Source organism: Harmonia axyridis, chromosome 6 (genome assembly GCF_914767665.1).
Source record: "Harmonia axyridis chromosome 6, icHarAxyr1.1, whole genome shotgun sequence".
Lineage (NCBI taxonomy): Eukaryota > Metazoa > Arthropoda > Insecta > Coleoptera > Coccinellidae > Harmonia > Harmonia axyridis.
In genome coordinates this window covers 2,046,402-2,072,861 of record NC_059506.1, presented here as the reverse complement: position 1 = coordinate 2,072,861, position 26,460 = coordinate 2,046,402, and the positions used below count along the sequence as shown (strand labels likewise).

General features: G+C 34.3%; 2 protein-coding genes across 3 annotated transcripts in view; both read left to right on the top strand.

Moving 5' to 3' along the window:
• LOC123682570 overlaps positions 1–4,559 on the top strand; it is a 47,496-nt gene extending 42,937 nt beyond the window's left edge. Inside the window, exon 2 of the mRNA XM_045621279.1 lies at positions 3,474–4,559. Within this exon, the coding sequence (XP_045477235.1) occupies positions 3,474–4,546 (1,073 nt within the window). The 3' untranslated portion in view covers positions 4,547–4,559. The remainder of the gene's footprint in view (positions 1–3,473) is intronic.
• Positions 4,560–10,345: 5,786 nt separating this feature from the next.
• Positions 10,346–26,256, top strand: LOC123682568 (BUB3-interacting and GLEBS motif-containing protein ZNF207). 2 transcript variants are annotated; one of them, XM_045621276.1, is made up of 7 exons: positions 10,346–10,558; positions 10,711–10,919; positions 10,996–11,224; positions 11,444–11,580; positions 13,916–14,166; positions 18,003–18,246; positions 23,721–26,256. In XM_045621276.1, exons 1-7 carry the CDS (start codon positions 10,518–10,520, stop codon positions 23,804–23,806), a joined length of 1,197 nt encoding a protein of 398 aa, XP_045477232.1. In that variant the 5' UTR covers positions 10,346–10,517; the 3' UTR covers positions 23,807–26,256. The 2 variants fall into 2 exon arrangements, with proteins under 2 accessions (XP_045477232.1, XP_045477231.1); XM_045621275.1 differs by having other exon boundaries at positions 11,411–11,580.
• Positions 26,257–26,460: the final 204 nt, after the last annotated feature.

Below are 26,460 nucleotides of genomic sequence, written 5' to 3'. Positions count from 1 at the left end.
TGTCAATAAGCAAAAATTTGTGTGTTCTTATGGAACATCTTGTTTTTTATTGAATTTTCAGATTGCACGGAATCAATGAAGTTCGTTCGAAGTTCCTCATGATTAAAACTTACCCTTTTCGAGATATTTCGATTTTTCATAAATTGTACTTTGGAAAAACCTAATGACTTCGAAATGAATGAATTTTTTCAATCAAATTTTGAAATTAAATATTAGAGAGAGTACTGACTTTTTTGAAAATCATTTAAAATTCTGGTAGTGGTTCAAAATGAGACGATTCATTGATAACTCATTCAAACGTTTATATCGGGCTTATTCCAAACGGCACACCCTATATTATATTTACTCATGAGCAAATTTTATTATCCTCGAAAAACGATTGAGGTCTATCCTGTCTAATTCCATTAGTTATCTCATTTTATGAGAGTGTTTCACTGAAGTAATTACAAGATTTTTCAATAATAACAAAAAACATCGAAATATGAATATCGTGGAATATATTCTACATGTGTGGCATGTTGGTGACAGCAACCTTCTTCAAAACTTGTAAGAAATTAAGAAATTGATTATAGGAATTTACGATTAATTTCAAACGAGTTTAATTAACTTTGAGATTGTACATCCACTTGAGTTAGTTATTTTGATGTTTTTTGGACATCAGATATTACAATAATTTAGATATAAATTCACATTCATGGTGAAAAGAATTAGATATGCCAAAAAATTGCCAATAACTCTATAATTAGAGAAACTAGACAGAATATACCTCAATAACTTCAAGATAATAATTAAATTATCTACCAAATGACAAAATAAAGTATAGCATAATATGCCATTTGGAATCAGCCCGATAATAACGTCTAAATAAGTCATCAATAGATCGTCTCATTCTGAACACACAGAAGAATTCTCTATTATTATCGAAAAGTCAGTACCTATTGATGTCTGTTCTTCTAGTATTCCCTTTCAAAATTTTTTTTTTCAAAGACACTCCATTTCATTAAAAATCGAAAAATCTGAAAAACGGTAGATAAGTTTTAAGCATATGGAACATCAAAAAAACTCGGGTTATTTTATTGCATGCAATCTGAAAATTCACTAAAACACAGAGTGTTGCATAAGAAAAATCATATTTGTAACCATTTACACTTTTTGGTTCACCCTGTATATGTATTTCAAAACAATTGTCAATGGTCAAACACTCTGTATATTTAACTGAATATATAACTGAAACAGAGAAAATTGGTCGTTTTGTAAAAACCAAAATAATAACTATTAAAATTTCAGGAGATGAAATAATAAAAGAGAAGATGTTCCTCTTCAAAGTATCAACAGTAGCCGCTTTTTGTAACATCTCCTCCAGATAAATCGCTTCTCATCAAAGCCTCAAAAGAATGAGCAATAAATAAACGAGCACAATCAACCATTAAACTCCAATGGTATATACAAGAGTTATGGTCACTTGTTTGGAATCATAAAAATTAGCACGATTTACTGTCTAGGAACTTCGTTCTTTGGTGTTATCCATCAGACATAAATCGGAGATCTGAGGTACGATGATCACTTGTATTGTTTCAATATACAGGCACCCTTAGGACAAAAAGCAATTAATTTGAAATTTATCGACGAATTTATCGAGTCTGATATAGAAGAACGAATTGAATTGTGGATTCTGTTATCCCATTTTGGACTTGTCTTCGTGGATATTGCTTCGGGAGAGGTTCATTAATCAATTTGAAATCTACAGTTGATTGGAAAATTTATAAAAAGTTTTGCTACCGCCTATAATAAGTTTAGCAAAGGATGCTACAACATACATATACTAACTGACAAAGAATCTGCAACACCCAGAAGGAGCTGTTTAAATTCAAAATTTTTTCTGGTAAAACATAGAAAGTATAGCGAAGAAGTAAACGAAGGATTTACAATGTTATTTAATGAATCTGTTAATAATGTGTTTGTCCACCGTGATTATCTATACAGTCCCCAACACGTCTCGGCATTGATGCAATAAGATGGTCTATTTCTTCTTGAGGGATACTATCCCAAGCTACCTGTTCTTTATGTCTCAGAGCCGCCAAAGTCGTGGGGGCTGGGATGAATTTCCAAGCTTTCTATCCATGATGTCCCGAACATGCTCTATAGGCGAAAGATTGGGGAATCTGGGCGGCCATGGCAAAATATTCCCATGGGTCGCTTCGAAAAAGCTTGAACTAACTTTGGCAACACGAGGTCGGGCATCATCTTGCTGAAATATTGGATTCTCAAGCCAGTTAAGGTAAGGGAGAACATATGGCTCCACTATTTCTTGAAGGTAACGCAGCGCTGTCATGTTAAGTACCTCAAATGAAGACTAAAGGTGAGCTACTTGCATGTGCAATAGCATCCCATAACATAACGCCTAGGGTCCGGTGTACATGACGCTCAACATCAAACTGAGATTCACGTCTTTCTCCCTGACGTCGTATAACCCTTCTTCGGCCATCATGTGCACCCAAGGAGAATCGAGATTCATCAGAAAAGACGACCTGATGCCAGTCCACATTCCAATGTTGACGTTCTCTGCAACCACTGTAATCGTTGCCGGCGATGCTCAACCGTCAGAGGTAACACAAGATGGGGTCGATAATGCTGCAGTCCAAAAAACCTTATCCGGTGGTTAACTCGTTCGGGCAGTTACAGTATGGCCTTGTTCTCCTAACCACTCATCAGCCAAAGATCGAGTTGTCGCTAATCGGTCTCTAATGGCCATAAGTCTTAGACGTCGATCTTGAACTTCATTTGTGCTCCTTCGACGTCCGGTGCCTACTCTTCTTCGATTTTGGGCATTATCAAACCACGCTTGACTACATCTCATAACATTTGTTGGATTTCTGTTCGTACGTTTAGCGATTTCTCGAAATGACAACCCTGCCTCCCGTAGTCCAATAATTCGACCTCTTTCAAATTCACTCAGCTGGAGATAAATTCCGCGTACACTTGCTCTAGGCATTTTAACAACAATTAAACATCGACTTTGAATCTCCTTGAACAACTGGTTTGTTGTAAAATATAAAAAACTTGCAAAAAATAACCACAATATTCAAGTAACAAAAATTGTTTGCATGAAAATACCTTCACGAGTTTTTTTCTCCAAATTCAATAATTTACTCTTTGCTATACTATCTATGTTTCACCAAAAAAAAAATCAAAATCAAACAGCTCCTTCCTGGATGTTGCAGTTTCTTTGTCAGTTAGTATATATAAAACTCAGTTATGAATATCAAGATTATTATGTATTCAATACATAACTTCATTACTCCAACCAAATATTTATAGTTTTCATTTCATGGCTTGCTTCTACAAAACTCAGAAGCGCCATGAAAATTCTTCTCTCCATAAAATAATGTACTATTTCTCAAACGGCTAATTTCTATACAGAATTTTATGCATTCAGCTTACGAAGTTTCACTACAAATTGTTTTTTTTTTCAGGTATTCCCGCACACAACATATACTGCCAAATTCAGACCAACAACAACACCAACCATTTTACCAGAGCTGTGATAACTACAATATGGTCAGAAGAATGGAACAAAAACGACCATCACATATATCTCGAGCCAGTCCTTCTCTCCTGCAGAGTACCAGATGTGTTCACACCAAAACTCGTATCTTTAAGTACAGAACCTTGCGGCACACCCACCAACACTTTCGCCCTGCAAGAGAAAGCCAATAACAACCTGAACTTCACAATATGCGTCAAACCTTTAATATTCCAAGATGACATAAGCGAGGAGCTCCTGCAATGGATAAAAATCAATGAAATTTTCGGAGCTGACAAGATCAGCATTTATTACCACTCGGTGAATGAGAGAACGAAGAAACTGCTAGATTGGTTGGAGTGGAACTATGCAAAAACTGAAGTGATATATTTCGAGCCCATCGAAGAGGGAATAAAGTACCCTGATGATGGCGTGTTGATGGAGACCGAAACGGTGTGGCAGAGACGAAAATACGAAGTGGCCGCTTACAACGACTGCTTCTACAAAAACCTACACTCGGATTACATTATCCCTTTGGATATAGATGAGATAATTGTGCCCAAACAAGAAAATAATTGGAAAGATTTATTTGCTACCATATCGGGCGCTTTGAAGGATCATTTTGCATCTTTCAGCGTTCGAAACGCCTATTATTTCCGAGAAGACGATAATAAAACAGAAAGTGAACCAGTTTTCTTCTTCAGATACAGATCGCGAAGCAAATTGAGCGGTAAAGAGGAATCTGGAAAGAGCTTCATATCGTCCAGGAATAGTCTGACTGTTTTTAACCATTATACACTGGACGCGTTGAGACCGGGAGTGGGCAGGACATATTTTATGTCGAGCGGCAAGGTGCAGCTGAACCACTATAAAAAAAATTGTTCGATTGTGATATTACCAGAGTGTGAGAAGTACATTTCTAGTCAAAGATTTGTTGATTCTGTTATATTTAAGTACAGAGAAGATTTTCGAAGTGATTATATTAATTTAACCAACCATTTGAAGTCTCTTAATGTGTTATAAATAAATTGAACCCAAATTTTTGTGTTTTATTTGTAGAAAATTGAATTATAGTTGAGCTTAAATTATCCAGTTCGATGTGCTGTGAGAGACTGACGTCATATACTCATACAGGGTGTTCCGGGAAGAATGCGACAAACGAATACCATGAATTAAGGTCATCAATGAGGACCCGTGTCGTATCAAGAGGTTTCAATCGCCTGAGTGCCTTCGTTTGGGATATACAGGGTGATGTTCATCTTATGAGTGAAATTTCACTGTTGAATAACTCTTTAACTAATCGACCGAATAATTTCAAATTTTGAAGTTTTGTCACCCTTTCCTATCGCCTTCCTCCAATATTTCTGAATTCGAGTAAATCAGATCAGGACTAGGAAAATTTCAGACTTTTCCTATTTTCGTGAATATTGGATCACCCTTTACGTGAACATTATGATTTTTTTCCGTTTTCGGAACCACAGAGAATCAATTCATTATAAAAATTCTAAATCTCAGCTTGGCACGGTCATAAGGGGTGATCCATAAACATTCCCTTATGAGTGAAATATTTTTAGTTCAATAACTCTTCAACAAATCCACCGAATAATTTCAATTTTTGAAGTTTTGTCGCCCTTTACTATCGTCTCCCTTCAATATTTCTGAAATCGAATAAATCAGATCCGGACTAACAAAATTTTAGACTTTTTCCATTTTCGTGAATATTGGATCACCCTGTATGTTGATATCATGATTCTTTTTCGTTTTCGTAACCACAAAGAATCAATTCATAATAAAAATTTTGAATCTCTGCTTGGCGCCATCATTCAGGGTGATCAATAAACATGTCTCCATGAAAGAAATTTCATAGTTCAAGATATCTTGAATTTATCGGTAGAATTATTTCGAAAATTGAAGTTGTTTCACCCTTCACGAATGTCTCACCAAAATTTTATTATTATTATTTTTTATAATGAATTGATTCTTTGTGGTTCCGAAAACGAAAAAAAATCATAATGTTCACGTACAGGGTGATCCAATATTCACGAAAATAGGAAAAGTCTGAAATTTTCCTAGTCCGGATCTTATTTACTCGAATTTAGAAATATTGAAGAAAGGAGATAGGAAAGGGTAACAAAACTTCAAAATTTGAAATTATTCGGTCGATTAGTTAAAGTGTTATTGAACTGTAAAATTTCACTCATAAGATGAACATCACCCTGTATATCCCCAACGAAGGCACTCAGGCGATTGAAACATCTTGATACGAGTCCTCCATGATGACCTTAATCTATGGTATCCGTTTGTCGCATTCTTCCCGGGACACCCTGTATACATTTATAAAGACTGAGCAAGGAGAACATAAAAAAAGTTACAAACATTTGTATCTATCTATACAGGGTGTTTTCTAAATTGGTACAACAGATTTTAGGAGGTGGTTCTTCAATGAAAATTAAGGGTGTTCAATACCTTTCTTTAAGGTTCTTCAGCGCAGATTCATTTTGATTCAGTACAGAAATCGCTTGATGGATTCTTACAATTTTTAGAAGAAAACTTCGTATGGCAATTTGGAATAAAATTATTTATAGTTTTTCTTTTATATCACTTTTAAAATTGAAAGGTTTTTCAACCTTATTTCAAAAATGAAATTCGAAAATTTTTCCATCATCATGGAATTAACAACTTTACTGAAACACTACCTACTTTAATCCGATTGTCATTTATCTCTGTCATATTCTTGGTTGTTAATATTTTCTGTCATTGATATTCCGAATTTTCAAATTTAAATACACGAAAAAGTATAGGTTTGTTTTTTTTTGAAAAACTATAAATACATTGAATGTATCGGGTGTCCCAAATTCGTTGTCTAGTTAGAGTATCTTAGATCCCCTTTGGGCTAGAATAAAATGAATGACTCATTTTCGTTCTCGATTTTTGAAAAAATTTATCTATTTGGTGAGAACAGCAACCTCATAAATTCAACTGTTTTTTTTTCGCGCCATTATCCAATTTTCTCCTATAGCTTGAATACAGTTGAAATTACGAGGTTGCGGTTTTCACCAAATTAATTCTCTCAAAAATCTAGCCCGAAAAAGTGGTATTCATTTTTATCATCTAGCTCGAAGGTATTCCGAGATCCCCACACTAGACAACGGATTTGGGACACCTGATATTTTGTTATAAAAAAAAATATAAAAATTCCAAAAACTTTGAAATTCATCAGAGAATAAATCTGCACTGAAAATCCCAGTGAGGGAGGTAAAGTACACCCTTAAGGTAGATCTTTCATTATGTACTAAGCCTCTTCTCCATTAAGACACTGCGTTTTGAAATTGGACAAAAACTTTGTTTTTCTACATTAATGCAAAAAGCAAAAATTTATTGAACTATATTTAGTGGAAAAAGAAGTTCTTTATTGGACTAGTGCAATAAAGTTTTTATTGCACTCATCTGTCTTCACTACGAAATATTCATATTGAAAATTGCACCAATTGTTCATTCACTTTCAACATTGAGGGTAAAAATAAAAATTGAGTTAAATTGTTCGTAATGCATTAGTTCCTGTTTCAATGCAAATCGATATTAATAATAAAGTATCCAAGTTGCGCTTTTCATTTTCCTACACCTAGTGCCGCACCTCAATAAATCATTTTTTGCTTTTTGCATGAACGTAGAAAAAATGTTGTATGCAACTCGTGCAATAAACATTCACTTTTTGCACTTGTTGCATAAATAACTATTTATTGGATATATTCTATATGAATCAATTTATAAGAATGAAATTGGAATTGAGTTGTTTGGATAGTTTTTTAAATTACAAAATTTCATCACGAAAGGATTAGAAAATCAATCCCTATTTTTTTCATCATAACTTTGTAAGGTTTCAACATTCTCAGAATGAAGAATTCGAAAAATGACTTGGTATCAGGAGCTTTTGAGAGCTCGTTAATTCAAACAACTATTAAGGAGCACAGAACTGTTATTGATATTGTGGGTTACGAAAGAGAAGTTCAAATTTAATATACCGGGTGGTTCAAAAGTCTGGAAACGGTCAATTTATTTCACGCACAGGTGGAAAATAGGAATGCTGATACTAGGTCTTTAGTAATTCCGCCCGAGGAATCGAATGGGCCCATTAGATTTTGGACCCAAAAGGGCCTTATAAAGGGTGTTTTTTTAGAGCTATAGAACTTTAAATTGCAATAAAACAACGATGGATTATTCGATTGACATGAATTTTATTTATCCGCAAGATAATCTTGTGGCATTACATTTTAAATATGATGATTTCTGGGATATGACCGCCACGGCTGGCTCGGATGTTGTCCAATCTGGACGTCCAATTTTCGATGACTTTTTCCAACATTTGTGGCCGTATATCGGCAATAACACGGCGAATGTTGTCTTCCAAATGGTCAAGGGTTTGTGGCTTATCCGCATAGACCAATGACTTTACATAACCCCACAGAAAGTAGTCTAGTGGTGTTAAATCACAAGATATTGGAGGCCAATTCACAGGTCCAAAACGTGAAATTAGGCGGTCACCAAACGTGTCTTTCAATAAATCGATTGTGGCACGAGCTGTGTGAAATGTTGCGCCGTCTTGTTGGAACCACAGCTCCTGGACATCATGGTTGTTCAATCCAGGAATGAAAAAGTTAGTAATCATGGCTCTATACCAATCACCATTGACTGTAACGTTCTGGCCATCATCGTTTTTGAAGAAGGACGGACCAATGATTCCACCAGTCCATAAAGCGCACCAAACAGTCAGTTGTTCTGGATGTAACGGTGTTTCGACATACACTTGAGGATTAGCTTCACTCCAAATGCGGCAGTTTTGTTTGTTGACGTAGCCATTCAACCAGAAGTGCGTTTCATCGCTAAACAAAATAAAATGAACGTAGTGCGCGATACGGAGCCCGCACAGAACCATTATTTTCGAAATAAAATTGCACTATTTGCAAGCGTTGTTCAGGCGTGAGTTTATTTATGATAAATTGCCAAACAAAACTGAGAATAAATCACTTGACAGCTGTTAAATCGGTCGCCTTCTTGAACAGTAAAGCCAACTCAAAGTTATATACCTCGAAAAAAAAAACCCTATACAAGATATGAGGCCCAACTTTCAAATGCTAACCCATCTTTTTTATTGCAGATTCGGATTCAGCGGGAAATTTTGTATTCGAATTGGTTGAAACCAACATTTTTTTCGTCCTGTATTGGGCCCTATGCAGCGTTTTTTGTTCAAAAATCCGTGGACAAAATTACTAAGGTCTTAAGTATCAGAATATGAATTTGTGTATCCCGATCTGAATGAACGCCCCCGAATTTTTGAACAAAAAACGCTACATAAGGCCAAAAAAAGGACGAAAAAATTTTGGTTTCAACCAATTCGGATGTAAAATTTACCGCTGAATCCGAATCTGCAATAAAAAACATGGATTTGCATTGGAAATTTCAAAGTTGGGCCTCATATTTCGAATAAGGCCCTTTTGGGTCCAAAATCTGATGGGTCTCACTTTCATTCAAACTGATTTTACAGGTTTCATAATATTTTTTTAAGACGTTTGTGTGATATTGTAATAATCTATTCGCGTTAGTCGCATGAAAGGATTTAGGAAATATCGCAGTATCGTCTGCAAAAAGGGCCAGGTCTGTGTTTGGAAACTCTGGAATCCAAGGACTGATCCTTGTGGAACGCCTGCTTCAATATATTTTGGTCGAGATATTGCGTCATTCATTTCAACTGAAAAAGTTGGCAGTGGCAGTTTTATTTGTATCATTTTGTATATTAATCCTTCGACCCAGACTTTATCGAATGCTTTTTCTATATCAAGAAACAGCATTACCATGTTTTGTTTTTTATTGAAACTATGAATAGCTTCAACTGCTATTCTACATATGTTGTACGGAGCTGTGTTTTTCTTTAAATCCATATTAATGCGGATCCCGCATTTCAGTTTTGGTTAGTAATTTTGTCAGTCTATTGAGAATAATTTTTTCTGTTAGTTTACTGATCATTGATCAGTTGACTTATTGAGCGGTAATTTTTATATAATCTGTGGCGTCCTCTGTTGGCGTACTTCGTGGTGGAGTCCTCTGTTGAGCGATTTAGGCCTTAGGTGTAGATCGCTAAATATGATTTGATTCATTATGATGTCATTGTTGTCGGTTATTTCATCTAGATGAGGACGAACCTCATGAAATTCGGCATGAACATTCGAATGATTATTTCATATACAGGGTGAGTCTTTGACTGGTACATATAGTTGAACCATTTTTTTTCAATTCAGCTCGGTTGAAAAGTTACAGTCTGCTGAAAATTCTTGAAAAAAATTATTTGTAGTTGTATCTCGCACATAAAATAGAATTGAAGGAAATGATTCTCGGAATATAGTTTTTATTAATGTGATGATTTTTTCCGAACATCAATTTCATCTAAATCGGTCAACTCCATAATATTGGCTTATTGGCTATACTAAGTGAGAAAAAAAATCGAATCGGTAAAAATAGTTAGGAAAAACGAGTGTTTCTTTTTACCTCAGGAACCTCTATCTACAATATGTCTATTACTCTATGTATTATTGAGTGAACTTTATAAAAAGATAATTAGTAAAAAATGACATGACCAGAAGCTTAGACTATCGTTCATTTAGTGCTAATTGCTTTGCTCAATAAAAAATTAAAAACACACAATTATTACAGTGAATATAGGTCCATCTAACGAGTAAAAGAATCACAATAATACTAGAAACCACATTCTATAGTAGAGTTCTGTGATCGTTAAAGTAGGTCATCTGTCAAGGTAGCAACACGCAGGTCTGGTGAATGAACCTTTTTCGTTGATATTGCTTCTGATGTGAAAGAATAGTCGCCATTTTAAATTAAAACTTAGGCGCAGTTTTAAGTTGTGAAACATTCTCTAGTGATTCTGATAGTGATTGTATCTGTGATATACTCTACTTATAACTGAAACTTATTTAATTTTGCACAAATGGGTCGCAAAAAGAAGAAGATGTCCAAACCCTGGTGTTGGTATCCTTATTATATTTATTTATCACATTGCTCAGAACCTTTCGATAAATAGAGGCCTCTCTATTTTAGATGAGTGAGGCCTTCTATTTTTATCATCGTGGCGTTCTATTTATAAATTCAATTCGCTTTGAGTTTTCCTTAACTAGATCTAGGTACTGCAATCGGGAATTCGAAGACGAGAAGATTTTGATTCAACATCAAAAAGCGAAACATTTCAAGTGTCACATATGCCACAAGAAACTATATACAGGACCTGGATTGTCGATTCATTGTATGCAAGTGCATAAGGAGACAATTGATAAAGTACCTAACTCTTTACCCTCCCGCTCTAATATTGAAATCGAAATCTATGGAATGGAAGGTAAACTATATTACTATATTTCATTTCCTGTAGATTGTTCAGGTGAACATATTTGATAAACCTAATGTTGTTGCAGGAATACCTCCTGCAGATTTGAAAGAACATGAAAAACAACGGCAAGGTGGAAATGACTCTGGATCTGACGATGAACCTACACCTAACAAAAAACTCAAACAGGACCATCCATTAGGTAATGCCCAAGGTCCTCATCCTCCAGGCATGATGCCCCCAGGTATGATGCCACCACCTGGAATGCCTCCAGGAATGCCTATGATGCCCATGGGTTCACCGTTTATGCATCCGGGGTGAGTATTGACGGAAGAGTTATATTTTTGTAATTCCTTATTTTGTACATCTCTTTTGAAAAAGTATATAACTTCCACTTTGTCCAGAAGGCTTAGTGGAAAGTTATGATGGCAAAATAAGGAATTGCCCCTTTTTTTGTTTCAATCGTTTCAATATAATATTTCTGCTCACCTGTACTCATACAGAATGTCGTCAGGAAATGAGCTTTTGTATTACAGAATGCAAATGATGCCGCCTCATCACATGATGATGCAAGGTCAACCAGGACCACCAAAACCGCTGTTTCCTAGTGCTGTACCAACCTCATCATCTGGTGGTGCTATTGTAGGAGCGGATTTTAAACCTATTTCACAGGGTGAGTAAGATATATTCATTGATTTTGGATTTTAGTTAATGAGATGGTCTATGGTTGTACAAATTATTTGTTATATTCTGGAAACTGATTAATTTTGAGAATTAGTTCAGAAAGTTTTTCTATCAGTTTAGAGAAAAATCATACATTCCTGAAAAAGTTTTTGCTGTTTGTAACCTCAAAGTTATAAACATAGATAGAGCAGAATTTAAAAATATTTCACAGACCAACCTGTGATGTATTTCACCCAATTTAGTGGTATCTACACAAAGAGCTCACCTCTTACGCCACACATAAATGGAAGTGTTCTAATAACAAATAAAATATTGATGTAAATAACTAAAAATGGCTAAAAACATTATAAACTCAAGATAATAATGTTGATAGATCATGGGGAAGAATGCAGATTAAATGCCAAACCTTGGGACGAAAAGTTAAATGTTATGAAATCTCATATTTAAATGAATAGATTCCATTCATTATAATCAACATTTTTGATAATATAATATGCATTTGAAAATATAAATATCGAAATTATGACCTAATTGTGTTAAAACCTTCACTATCTGATATGTCTTTTTGTCTAGAAATACAGTTTCAGCTGACAAAATTTGAATACCAAAAGAAAAATAAATTATCCAAAACTGTATTTACAATTGGGTGAATCGCTAATAAATTTTATAACTAAATCAACTTTTTTAACAAGTTCACTGCGGCACGTATCCCCGGGGGCATGTATTGAGTCTTGAAGTTAGTGCCGCATCAAAAACATTCCAGTGCAAAAGCCATAAATAAGTTGTTTTTTTATCCATTTAGAACGATGCAAAAAGCAATTGATTTCTTTTTGAAAAATATACTTATTCGAATATTTATCACAACATATGCCCCCGGGGATATGTGCCGCACACAACTAATGTTTCATTAGTTCGATGTGGCACATGCCTCCCGGGCATGTGTGAAATGTGCCGATTCTTGTTCATACTGAGAAGTTCGCCGGGTAATTTCTTTTTGTTTGAATTGTCCAGAGCAACCTGGATACTGCTTAAGTTTATTTAAGATTGCGAATCATAATTCTGTTCTCTGAAAAAAATATGACAATAATTCATTTATTTATACTGTTACAAACAGACATAATCTAATTACATGTAGCAGTGTGAAAGAAATATAACTAAAAATCTTGAATCTAAACATCTATAAAAAGTATAGGAAGTGCCTATAACAAGATAAAATATAAAATTATACAACACGACATAAACACAACACAAAATAGGGACACAAATAGGAACGACTCATCTGATATAAAATTACAAGTTTAAATTCAATATCACAGCTTGGAGATCAATAAGTTTCTTGAGATAATATGTCTCTTAATAATACAAAAACTACTTATAAACCATTTCAAAAGATGATAGTCTGACTGACAATATTTATTATTGTTTATTGTACAAAAATACTTGAAAAAACAACAGAATAACTCAATGTTTGATTCATCCTGCCTAGAATTCGAACTAATACCAAATAAATATGTGAACTGAATTCAGAGGCTCCAGGACACCCGAGACAAGTGCGGCTGAGTCCTTAGGTAGATTACCACATCCAAAATGATTGCCAACAGTTGGTACCTTGAATATTAGATTATCTCTTCGTTAGATGGATCCTGAAAAAAAAAATGTACACACTTATCTCCGGGGGCATGTGCCGCACAGTGATCATGGACAGTAACATGCCCCCCGGGGGCATAGATTGAAATGGGCAAAATCTATAGTAGCAGTGAACGTGTTAAATTTTGGTCTTCTATTTTTAATCTAAATTTATAATTCGTTTTTATGTTTATTTAGTTATTCAATTTAGTAACCGTTTACTCAATTGTATAGTTTTGGATAATTAATTTTTCTTTTGGTTGATTTTAATATTTTGTCTCTTCCTAATCTATAGAGAAGATTAACTGGTATAATAATCACAAAAAAGTAGGAATACCAGAATTTTTTCTTAAAATTATTCAAGGAATCTCTCATTTTCCTTTGTACTTCCAATTTAAGGACAACCTGTTTATTACTCTGAGGTTGCGACTAGATTATACTTGTTGGTAATGTTTTCATTTTGGAAATTAACAGCAATGAAAATATATTTGTTTTTTCACATAGAAGTATCGTTGGCTGTCATAATCTTCGATTAACAAATTCAAGCCCTTCTGGAAACATATTTTATTAGTTTTTTCATGACTCAAGGAATTTTTATGTGATAAACACCTATCGAAATAATTTCATTGTGATTGACCATGTATGTGAATTTATGGTTTTTTTGTCTAATTGTTTGTTTGGTGGTTTTCCACCTTCAGCTTCATCTTTTACAGGTGCTACTATTAGCGCACCTCCGACGACTAATCAAGCGGCTGCTGGATCGTCATCAACCCCTGCTAGTGACAAGGTACCACTAATAACGAATACAGGCACCAGCAGTAAGATCATACACCCGGCAGAAGACATTTCCTTGGAGGAAATCCGGGCAAGACGTCTCAAGTATACAAAAGTCACAGCCCCTAAGCCTGAAGAACAACATGTACCTACATCTAGTGCAGCTGCAACGAACGTAAGTAACAGTCTGTTCTCTAATTCTGTGGCAAATCCATTCATTTTGCCACATCTATATTTCGTTATTACATATATGCTCGAAACTCACCTGTCATGTTTTTATCTATTAGTTGTCAATTTTGTGACGAAGAAAACAGTTCTGTCAACCAACATTTATTAGTGCAAAAATCACTAAACGCTATTTATGATAATATTCTATACCAACTGACAAAGAAACTGCAACACCCAGATGGAGCTGTTTATATTTAGACAATTTTTTGGTAAAACATAGATAGTATACTGAGGAGTAAATGATTGAATTTGGAGAAAAAAGTCGTGAAGGTTTTTTTTTATGTGAACAATTTTCGTTACTTGAATATTGTAGTTGTTTTCTGCAAGTTTTTTGAATTTTACAACTAACCAACTGTTCGAGGAGATCCAAAGTCGATGTTTAGTTGTTGTTGAAATGCCTAGAGCACGTGTACGCGGAATTTATCGTTAGCTAAGTGAATTTGAAAGAGGTCTCGAATTATTGGTCTACAGGAGGCGGGGTTGTCATTTCGAGAAATCTCTAACCGTATGAAATCCAACTACTGTTATGAGATGTTGTCAAGCGTGGTTTGATAATGCCCAAAATCGAAGAAGAGTAGGCACCGGACGTCGAAGGGGCACAAATGAAGTTCAAGATTGACGTCTAAGGCTTATGGCCATTAGATACCGATTTGCGACAACTCGATCAGGCCGTCCTGTAACTGTTAGAACAGTTTACCGTCGGATAAGGTCTTTTGGACTGCAGCATTATCGACCCCATCTCGTGTTTGAGTATCGCCGGCAACGATTACAGTGGTGCAAAGAACGTCAACATTGGAATGTGGAATGGCATCAGGTCGACAGTAGGGTGGACAGTCGCGGTGAACAAACACATTATTAACAAATTTATTAAAAATTGTAAACCCTTCGTTTTTCTCCAAATTTCAATCATTTACTCCTTGCTTTATTATATATGTTTTATCCCAAAAAAATTTTAATTTAAACAGCTTCTTTTATGTGTTGCAGTTTCTTCGTCAGTTAGTTTATATTAATAATAAAAAACTTGAGTGAATTAAAGAAAATAATTTATGATACCCGTAAAGAAGGCTCAATCTAACACTTGTTCATTTTGAACTCGTGTAAGAATATCAATGCCTTCTGCACTTGTATTATAATTAAATATTCTTAGATGACTTGATAATTGAATAGACAACAAAATTGTTTGAAATGGGTTCCAAGTACATAAATGAAAATTATGAATGATAAACTAGTAAGTAGCCTTGGAAAATATTATCTTATCAATTTTTCATTATCAATATCTGTGGGCTACTGATTATTTTCTTCATATGCATTTAATTAATCCAAATCATATTATTCAAATCTTATAGATGACATGCAGTATTGTTAATAATAACCAATATTGCTTAAGGCGAATTTTTTATGACGGCTGCATTTCTTGAGAATAAAAAGATTGTAATGTCTCAAGACTAGCATTACATAAGGTTATATCATTCTCCCTAATATCGCATTTTGCGGTCTATTGGGTTTATTATTTTCAATAATCAACCTTGGGATCCAGAGCCGTATCTAGGTACTATTGCGCCTGTGCCAATATATTAGACAGGGCCCCCCATTTTTTAAGATTTTTTCCATCCATTATATTTTCTCATAGAATTTTTTTGTTCATAATAGTAGTCATATATTTTCGTTTTGCTGATCTTGTAATTATTTTAGGCTTAGTACGAAAATTCTAGGGAGGGCTAGCAATATTTTAAATGTTTCCAGATTCCTTGTTAATGCTCATTGAGAGGAGTAGCAATATTTTTTCTTTTGATATTTTTGGGCGCCCCTGCGGACCTTGCGCCCGTGACTAGTGCCACCTTTGCCACGCCCTAGATAAGGCCCTGTTGGGATCCTTAAAAAAAATGACCCCTCTGATAATATCAGTTCCCATTTTGAATTGACAAGAGTTTCCGATAAGAGGTGTCATGCTGAATAGCCCGCTATTTGGGCAATTGGGCTTTTGATATTCGACAAATAAAAAATACGCCCTTACTAAAAATGGAACAATACACGAACCAACAACGCATTGAAATTTCTAAATTTCACTACAAAAAAGTTCGCAAAGTTAAAGCACTTTTGGGTCGTTGTGAAGCACCTTCTTGGCCGGGGAAGTTAGTGTTTGTGATAAATAGAAATGTATTATTATTATTATTATCATCGTTTTTCTAAATGAAAATATATAAATATTTAATTTTAAAGAATTTGTGGAGATTAAGGTTTTTTTATCAACTTTATTTTATTTCACTTATTCTTTCATTTCCGTTTCCCAAACAGCCTAATTTGCTGAAGTCAGACTAAGTTTACATAATAGTTTTAAAACATAAATAATTCAATTTCAACAAAATATAAAATATCAATTCAATATTGAAGTTTAAGGTACTTAATATGAATTTCCATCAAGTAAGAACTGAATCTATTGATTATTATTATTAGAGGCTGAAGGACTTGGGCCGATGGCCAATAAAGTTCGTAAAGGGTGTTTTTTTTTTAGAGCTATAGAACTTTGAATTGCAATAAAACAAGGATGGATTATTCGATTGACATGAATTTTATTAATCCGCAAGATAATCTTGTGGCATTACATTTTAAATATGATTTCTGGCATATGACCGCCACTGCTGGCTCGGATGTAGTCCAATCTGGACGTCCAATTTTCGATGACTTTTTCCAACATTTGTGGCCGTATATCGGCAATTACACGGCGAATGTCGTCTTCCAAATGGTCAAGGGTTTGTGTCTTATCCGCATAGACCAATGACTTTACATAGCCCCACAGAAAGTAGTCTAGCGGTGTTAAATCACAATATCTTGGAGGCCAATTCACAGATCCAAAACGTGAAATTAGGCGGTCACCAAACGTGTCTTTCAATAAATCGATTGTGGCACGAGCTGTGTGACATGTTGCGCCGTTTAGTTGGAACCACAGCTCCTGGACATCATGGTTGTTCAATTCAGGAATGAAAAAGTTAGTAATCATGGCTCTATACCGATCACCATTTACTGTAACATTCAGGCTATCATCGTTTTTGAAGAAGTACGGACCAATGATTCCACCAGCCCATAAAGAGCACCAAACAATTAGTTTTTCTGGATGTAACGGTGTTTCGACATACACTTGAGGATTAGCTTCACTCCAAATGCGGCAGTTTTGTTTGTTGACGTAGCTATTCAACCAGAAGTGCGCTTCAACGCTAAACAAAATAAAATGGACGTAGTGCGCCATACGTATTCCGCACAGAACCATTATTTTCGAAATAAAATTGCACTATTTGCAAGCGTTGATGAATTGCCAAACCAAACTGAGAATAAATCACTTGACAGCTGTTAAATCGGTCGCCATCTTGAACAGTAATGCCAACTTAAAGTTATATACCTCGAAAAAAAACACCCGTTATTATTATTATTATCGTTTTTCTCAATGGAAATATATACTTCATTTCCAAAAAATTAAGTGGAATTAAGTGTTTATTTTTATTATTTATTCCCGTCTCCCAGTCAAATTTGCTGAAGTCGGAGACTAAGTTTACATAATAGTTTTAAAACGACGATAATTCAATTTTAACAAAAAATAAAACAACAATTTTAAATACACAATGCACTATTGAAGTTTAAGGTACTTATATTGAATTTCCATCAAGTAAGAACTGAATCTATTGATTATTATTATTATTATTAGTGGCTGAACGAGTTGGGTCGATGGCCAATAAAGAACAGTTCGTATTATCATTATTGCAATTATTTATTTTTCCTTTTTTTTTGCAGTTAGCGATAGCAGTTTCGGCTGCACAACAGGCGGCGGTGCAGCAAGCGAAACAGATCGACGCCATGAACCATCAAGCTGCAATGATGCAACGTTTCGGCCAGCAAGTCAGAGTCTCCGGACCCCCCTTGGGGATGTTACACGGAGGCCAACTAATGTCCCAAATGAGACCTCACATGATAACCGGCCCGCCCACTCTTATCGGGGGCCATCTGGTCAGGCCGCCCCCCCTCAGCATGCCTCCAGGTACGTAAACAACAACTGCGATGGCCGTGTATCATCAAATCGACGGTTAACCTCTACCCCATTGACTTTGGTGAAAGACGTGATGATAGATAAAAAACGAAAGAGACTCGGTGAAAATTTTCGAAAGAGCAGTGTTGTGCCATATTCTTAAAAATTATCTGCTGTGGTTACCTTTATCCACTGGTTTTTGTTCACTGTCTGGACGTTGACCATAATATATCTTCATCACTTTTCTGAAAGATGAAATTTTTTATAGATGCGTGTTCATCGCTTCGACTTTGATGGAATTAACGATTTTTTAATATTTCTATTTTATATGTCGGGTGCTGGAATGTGTAAAAGGTTAAAAACGCGATTTCAAGGACACAGTCAATTTTTTGAATTTGTAGGACTATTTTCAGTTTCTTCAATAAAGAAGGTTAATGTTTTCTCGATTATATTTCATGTTAAATTTGATAGATTTTAGCCGAACTCTTTTTCGATTATAAGATAACTTTTTATCCAGATGCAACAAGATAATTAGTTAGTAGTACGGGTGTCCCAAATTCGATGCTCACTGAAAGCATCTCGAGAACTATATCTTCAAGAACCCCTGGCCTCTTTTTTCAAAATGATAAGATATCAGAAAGCGGATCATATATATCTTGATTCGTTTTTGAGTTACAGGGCGTTGCTGTTAATCTTTCAAATATTTTTCTATTTCTTGCTTTCTGTTCGAGATATTCGAAAAATTCTAAAACTTTTTTTCAGAAAGAATTCTTGGTTTACTGATACTCATTACAGATTATTTTGATATTTAATTAAATTTGTGTCTATTGTATAATTTTAATGAAGTCATATATAGGGTGTCCTATTCAAAAAAACCCAATTCACCTCTATAATTCTAAATCGTTGATTAATTTCTATGATCTGTTATGATTGATTGATTGATCAATCTTTTAACCATGTGCTTGGCTGGTCCCATCGACACATTAAAATTAAACTCTTTCAAATTATGGAGCTCCAAAATGGGACGTGAGGAGAAGTAGTCTTCTCACCGTGACGACCATTTTGGAACTCCCATGATCTGTTATGGGTATCATACAAACTATAAAAATTACTGAAAATAGTTATTTATGCAACAAGTGCAAAAAGTGAATGTTTATTGCACTCGACGTGAAATTGTTGAGTGCAATAAACAATTTTTGCACGAGTTGCATACAACATTTTTTCTATGTTCATGCAAAAAGCAAAAAATGATTTATTGAGGTGCGGCACTAGGTGTAGGAAAATGAAAAGCGCAACTTGAATACTTTATTATTAATATTGATTTGCATTGAAACAGGAACTAATACGTTACGAACAATTTAACTCAAACTTTATTTTTACCCTCAAGGTTGAAAGTGAATGAACAATTGGTGCAATTTTCTATATGAATATTTCGTAGTGAAGTACTTTTTAAATCCACTTCTTGATTTGTTACTGCTGTAAACGTACTAGTACTTGGTAACTGTACATCGTTATTTCCTTCAGGCTGAAATATTTATTTTGCAACACTGAGTTTGTTTGCATGTGATTCCTCTACGTATCCCTCCGCTACTGTCGATGATTTCCATCAGCACGTTGAAGTAGAATGACAGATGAGTGCCATAAAAACTTTATTGCACTAGTGCAATAAAGAACTTCTTTTTCCACTAAATATAGTTCAATAAAGTTTTGCTTTTTGCATGAATGTAGAAAAAAATATTTTATAATTTTTCGAATATCACGAACAGAAACCAAGATATAGCTAAATATTTGAAATGGGCATTTTTCAGAAACACCCTGTAACTCGAGAACAAATCAAGATATCTGTGATTTGCTGTCTGATATCTAATTGTTTAGGAAAAGGGATTGGGGGTCCTCGTAGATTTTTTTGCTTGGTCTCGTAGTTCTCGAGTTGGTTTCACTGAGCATCCAATTTGGGACACCCTGTACTGATATTTTGATTACTCTCGAACATCAATTCAATGGTTGACATATTCTCATTTATTGTAGGGTTTAGTAAATTCAAAACTGAAAGGTTGTAAATAACACTATCATTACTAGCACATGAAAACATTTACAGTAGATACCGTAAAAGACGTAAGATCTCTATCTCTAACCATTCCACGCACCCGATCTATAAAAGTGCTCTGGAACATTACAGTGCAAGTGTTATCTCATTTGGACTCACTGTTTTGTTAGTAAAAGGGCCATCTACACTTGGCTGTCTCAAAGTAAGTTCCTTTCTTTTTCTCTTAGCAATTATTACTCGGACTGAAAATTGATGATGATAACCTGAACTTTTTTTAGAGGGTAGTAGTTAGTTTGTATGAAATCGAAGCTCTTCTCAACAATTGTCGTTTGTCAAACTTTTTTGATTTTTACCCGTCAATATTTTATTTTTTGGTAGTTTTATATTTCGATCTTGTGATTCATAAAACCACTATTTATTAGATAATAGTTGTGTGTTCTTCTTCAAATATATGAATTAAGCAGAATGTTTGTTATTCTCAAGCCTCCAATTTGCAACGTCCATTTGATGCATCATTCAAAAAAATAAATTTGCGAAGAACAGAAATGGTAGCGCGAAATGAGTAAAATGGTTTAGGGGTTCATATAAAAATCTATTTGATGAATGTTTCTTTGGGGGAATACCATGCAGGGTTGCATGAGGTGACGTTGTGGCTTGGATGGCACGTAGATGAAAATTCTCTTTTATAAAGTGGACAAATAATGTGTTTTTGACCTCGATGGTGATGATAAAATGACGTCTACACACACAATTATTGATGTGGGACACACTGCGTTCCATTAAACGGCAAGTTCCCAGGTATTATTCACGCATATGTGTTGGCATGTTTGCATTAAATATATCTGTCACTCGCTTAGTTTTGCCATTGCCAGTGGTTTTTACTGTCATTTAATTGCATCGTTTTTTGACTGAACATAAGTTCCGTTCTTTTTTTTTTATGATTTTTGACCACATTCACCTTATTTGATACAGAATTCCAAGCATTCGAAAGACTCCCTACTTGAATATTGTCATTTGTTCAATTTGATATGTCCATTCGATAACATTCTGTCTCTCCTTAGAATCACTTATCTCAAATTGCCAGATTTTCACCCTCATCAATAACAATTTTCCAAAATAGTATTAGAATTGCTCGTCTACCTTCATCGATTCAGTCTTTGATAAACTGGGTGGACAACTGGTAATTTTTATCTAGACAAACACTAGTTTTATTTAGGATTCGTTGTATGATATCAAAGTAATTATTGGTTCAAAGGAACGCCACAGAACGTGTTGTATACGTTATCCCTTGGTATCGTTGTTCAATATAAACTGAAATTATTCCCTTGGCACTGAGATACTTTTAGTTGGTAGCACTGATTTAACCTAAAAAAGTGCACACTCCAAGATATTTGATGATCCACACTGAGATACACGGCTCGCATCGCTTGAATGATCTTCAAAATTTAATTTTAATTTTTATTGATATCATAAATGAAGAGTAATTGAAAACAACTGCTACATTTCCTTTATATCTTATTATAAACATGGGCCCGTGAACGCTTTGTTTATTGGACTTTTTTTTTAATTATCCAAGGAATTTCTCATTTTATTTTGTAAGGGGTGTTTTTTTTTCGAAGTATATAACTTTAAGATGGCATTACTGTTCAAAATGGCGACCGATTTAACAGCTGTCAAGTGATTTATTCTCAGTTTGGTTTGGCAGTTCATCATGAATAGACTCACGCCTGAACAACGCTTGCAAAAAGTACAATTTCATTTCGAAAATAATGGTTCTGTGCGGAATACGTATCGTGCACTACGTCCATTTTATTTTGTTTAGCGATGAAGCGCACTTCTGGTTGAATGGCTACGTCAACAAACAAAACTGTCTCATTTGGAGTGAAGCTAATCCTCAAGTGTATGTCGAAACACCGTTACATTCAGAAAAACTGACTGTTTGGTGCGCTTTATGGGCTGGTGGAATCATTGGTCCGTACTTCTTCAAAAACGATGATGGCCAGAACGTTATAGTCAGTAGTGATCGGTATAGAGCCATGATTACTAACTTTTTCATTCCTGAATTAAACAACCATGATGTCCAGGAGCTGTGGTTCCAACTAGACGGCGCAACATGTCACACAGGTCGTGCCACAATCGATTTATTGAAAGACATGTTTGGTGACCTAGGCGGTTCTCGTTTTGGACCTGTGGATTGGCCTCCAAGATCTTGTGATTTAACACCGCTGGACTACTTTCTGTGGGGCTATGTAAAGTCATTGGTCTATGCGGATAAGCCACAAACCCTTGACCATTTGGAAGACAACATTCGCCGTGTTATTGCCGATATACGGCCACAAATGTTGAAAAAGTCATCGAAAATTGGACGTCCAGATTGGACTACATCCGAGCCAGCCGTGGCGGTCATATGCCAGAAATCATATTTAAAATGTAATGCCACCAGATTATCTTGCGGATAAACAAAATTCATGTCAATCGAATAATCCATCGCTGTTTTATTGCAATTTAAAGTTCTATAGCTTTAAAAAAACACCCTTTACTTCCAATTCAGGAACACCCGGTATTATGTATTGCCTTCATCAAGTAGACTTGATGGCCTTTATAAGATATCTATAAGTTTTTATGAACACACTTTGAAAAAGCGCTTGGACATAAGTGCCTTTGATTTGTTTACAGCATATTTAGAGTATCCAGTAATACTCACCTGAAGAAGACACAATTGTGAATTAAAAAAAAAATTAAAATATCGTTTTTATCCCCAGTTTCTTTAGATATTTTTGTATTCCGGCATTGAGTTATGTTGCTTTAATTTCTTGGCGCAGTGTATTTTTATAACATAATTTCTTTACTTGGTCAAATTTATTTTTAGTTGTAAAGGAATTTTTTATTTCTTGCGTCGAAATTTTTCTTTAGAGGGAAAGGATAATAATGATAATATTTATTTATCATTTCAATTCTGAATACATAATAGTCTTTCAGCTAATGATAAACAATATAGATTGTTAATGAAAAAACAGTTTATCTTATGCAACGGCCAATGTTAGGCGTTCCTTTGAACTATTTACTCAGTAATTGCCTCATTTTGAAGTGCAGTTCAATAATGAACTACAACTCAAAGTGAATATACAACTAGTCCCTTGACCTAGGAAAATGAAACACTTGAGTAATGTGTGATTTTCTGTAGAACTTAAATTAGCTGTGTGTCTCATGCTAGGCTTAAATATTCGAAATTTTTCATTTCCTTGTTTATTTTGTGTTTTCAGGTAAGTATTTTATGTTAGTTTTTGTTCCATTCTTATTCTTTTCATCTTAAGTACCTACATTTTCAAGAAATCCGCAAACTGAAGATCAGAAAAAGTGACAATATTCAAAACGAATAAAACACACTATCCATCGTTTTATGTTTTATATTTCTAATTATTTTTTCGTTTTGTCTTAGGTATGATGGGTATGCCTCCTGGATTAGTTTATGGTGGTCCTATGTTCCCCACTGGTCCCGTTATAATGCAGCCAAGGTTCAGATGATCTCCAATATACCTGGTGTATCAACCGCAAGTTTAATGATAACTTTTCCGATTTTTTTTTTTTTTCTGAAGATGAACAGATTTAAATAAGCGTAATTCTTAAAACATAATCTCTTGAATTCTTGCTACTTCTGATAACATTCAGAACAATCCGTTAGGAGATTTTGAGTTATTGACAATATTTTATTTTCGACAGGTTTATTTAACACTAAAATACCAGCTGAAATGGTATGTACAATTATTTTCCTTTTAATCGGAAAAAGAGTACCCAAAAACCTGCATTCTACAGGTTAGTGTTTTTTTATTTTTACATCAATTTTTTTTTAATTTGAAATGTAAGTCACAAGGAAATCAATTATCCTTGGAGTCGAATTGTAGTCGATGAATTTTTTCGCTCAACTCACTTTGTACTGTATATTTACCATCCAATTTGTAATTTTTTGTTTAGTTGAGCCCATTTTATTGACTTCACTTTGGCATTGTGATCTTTTTCATATTTAAGCGATAGCAAAGATAAGTATATGGACATATATTCAGATCCTATGATGCTTCCCTCCAAACTTTCAAATAATCTAACTTAGGAAATTTTATATTGTACACTTCTTCATTGATTTCACTCAGGTTTGTACATTCTTGTATATTTATGGATTTAATTGTTGAGTTTTCGTGGAAGGTAAGCAAGTTATTGGAATTAGTGTTAAATATCGATGTTTCCCTTGTGCTGCTGATATAAATTAATGTATTTCTGATAGAAAGGTAGGTCTCTATAGACTTTAAATTATAACTAACTACCAAAACCATTGAATCGATAGTAACGAATTACTCTGTTTTTTTCATAACCGACCTTCATTAAAATATTTGTTTTTTTTTTTCGTAAAGGTTGCGAAAGCTTCTTTCTGTCTACTCTCCCACTGGTGTATGGTTTACACGTGTTTCTTGCTTTCATATGGGCTGGAACATAGAACACTTGAAATGGATATCTTAGGAGATTATACAGTAGATTTTTTTGAAGGGTGTACACTAACTTTCTCAACTTTGATTCTGTGCGGAAATCGCTTTATCGATTCTTCAATTCTTGAAAGAAATCTTCGTATGGCAGTTTAGTATAAACTCATTGATTTTTTCCACAAAAAAAATATAGTTTGTGTTTTTGTATGTAACTTTGGAAATGTTTTTCAATTGTATCTCCATTATTTCAATCAATTAAAAAAAATTTTGAACTTTTACATTCTGATGAAAAAATAGATAAAATCTATTACGGAAAAAATTATTTAATTAAATTTGAAGGTTCAGAATATCAATGAATTGAAATATTACCAAATTAGTAAGCCATGAATTGGCTTTAAGAATTGTTTTAGAAAAAATGGTAGTTCCATTATAATGAAGAAATGTTGAAATTCATCATTGAAATAATTCAGATATGCTTAAAAATCCTTTCAATTTTCAAAGTAATATAAAACAAAAATTATAAATTTTTGTGGAAAAAAATCAGTGATTTTATTCTAAATCGCCGAATAAATGTTTCTCCCAAAAATTGCCCATGATCAAAATGAATCTGTACTGAAGAATCTAGTGTGAAAGGTAGTATACACCCTTGATTTACTGTTTTATCAATCTCGATTCTTGTTTTTTTTTGTTGAACGAAATCAATTGGTTACAGGCGACCTAGACTTGAAAGATAGCATATCTTTGTGCCCGATTTCATATTCAAACTATACGGGTTGTCTATCCATCCCTTGTTTGAGAGTTAGTTGAGTGCCGATTCAGCATGGCCAACTTGAATCTACTCTATGGTTTCCTAAAACCTACATGTCAAGTTTTGTTCAGCTAGCCTATAAAACGTGCATGGTAATGAAATGATACCGTAAATAAATGATATATCTGATCACTTGGGTTTATTATTAGGGCAGGTGATAACCGTCACAGTGATGAAGATTCACTGTTGGACTGAACCAACCCCCTGTCTTATCTTATATCATTACGATCGTCTTATTCCTAGCCAGGCAATCTTAAACCAAAGCAATATATATATTCAACAATTTGTATAATAACCTGATGACTATAATCTTGTATTTTGTTGTTAACCTTTATTTATTTTGATTTAATGATGTAAGAAAAAGACAGGTGATTTTTCCTGTCACAGCAAACTTGTTAAATCAAAATGTAATAATTCTCATGCTGTTGGGTCTTCAGTCCCCTGCCAGTCGAATCATGTGGCTTAAAACAGGCGATTGTTTTGGTTTTTATACCAATTCAATCACAGGATTGAACGATACCATCCTGTTGGAACTAATGTCCAAATAATTATCGTATATTATTTAAATGTAAATTATAACTGTCCATGTATTTGGACATTTGTTCCCTTGTTCTCATTGCTGTAAATGTAAGTAGAAATGCATAATTAATTAATGTATTCGATAATTGTTTGTATAAATAAAGATTTATTCGGAAGTTTTTGTTTTTTAATTTATTGCAGTTTTCATATATTTGGGTTTAAAGTTGGCATATTATCAATTGGAATATTTTCAGTTCTTTCTCCATTTTCTATTCAGTTGTCTTAGTTGATATCTTGAATAGTAAGTTAATTTGAATTAATTTCCAAAATTATTTGGTGAAGAGATTCCATAAAGGTATTTTTTAATAATAAAACACATA

What these genes read in the sequence shown, in the direction of transcription:
- LOC123682568 (XM_045621275.1), top strand. Translation starts at nt 10,518, where the DNA reads ATGGGTCGCAAAAAGAAGAAGATGTCCAAACCCTGGTGTTG. An exon ending in ATGTCCAAACCCTGGTGTTG is followed by an intron (nt 10,559 to 10,710) that starts GTATCCTTATTA and finishes AACTAGATCTAG; the next exon opens with GTACTGCAATCGGGAATTCG. An exon ending in CGAAATCTATGGAATGGAAG is followed by an intron (nt 10,920 to 10,995) that starts GTAAACTATATT and finishes ATGTTGTTGCAG; the next exon opens with GAATACCTCCTGCAGATTTG.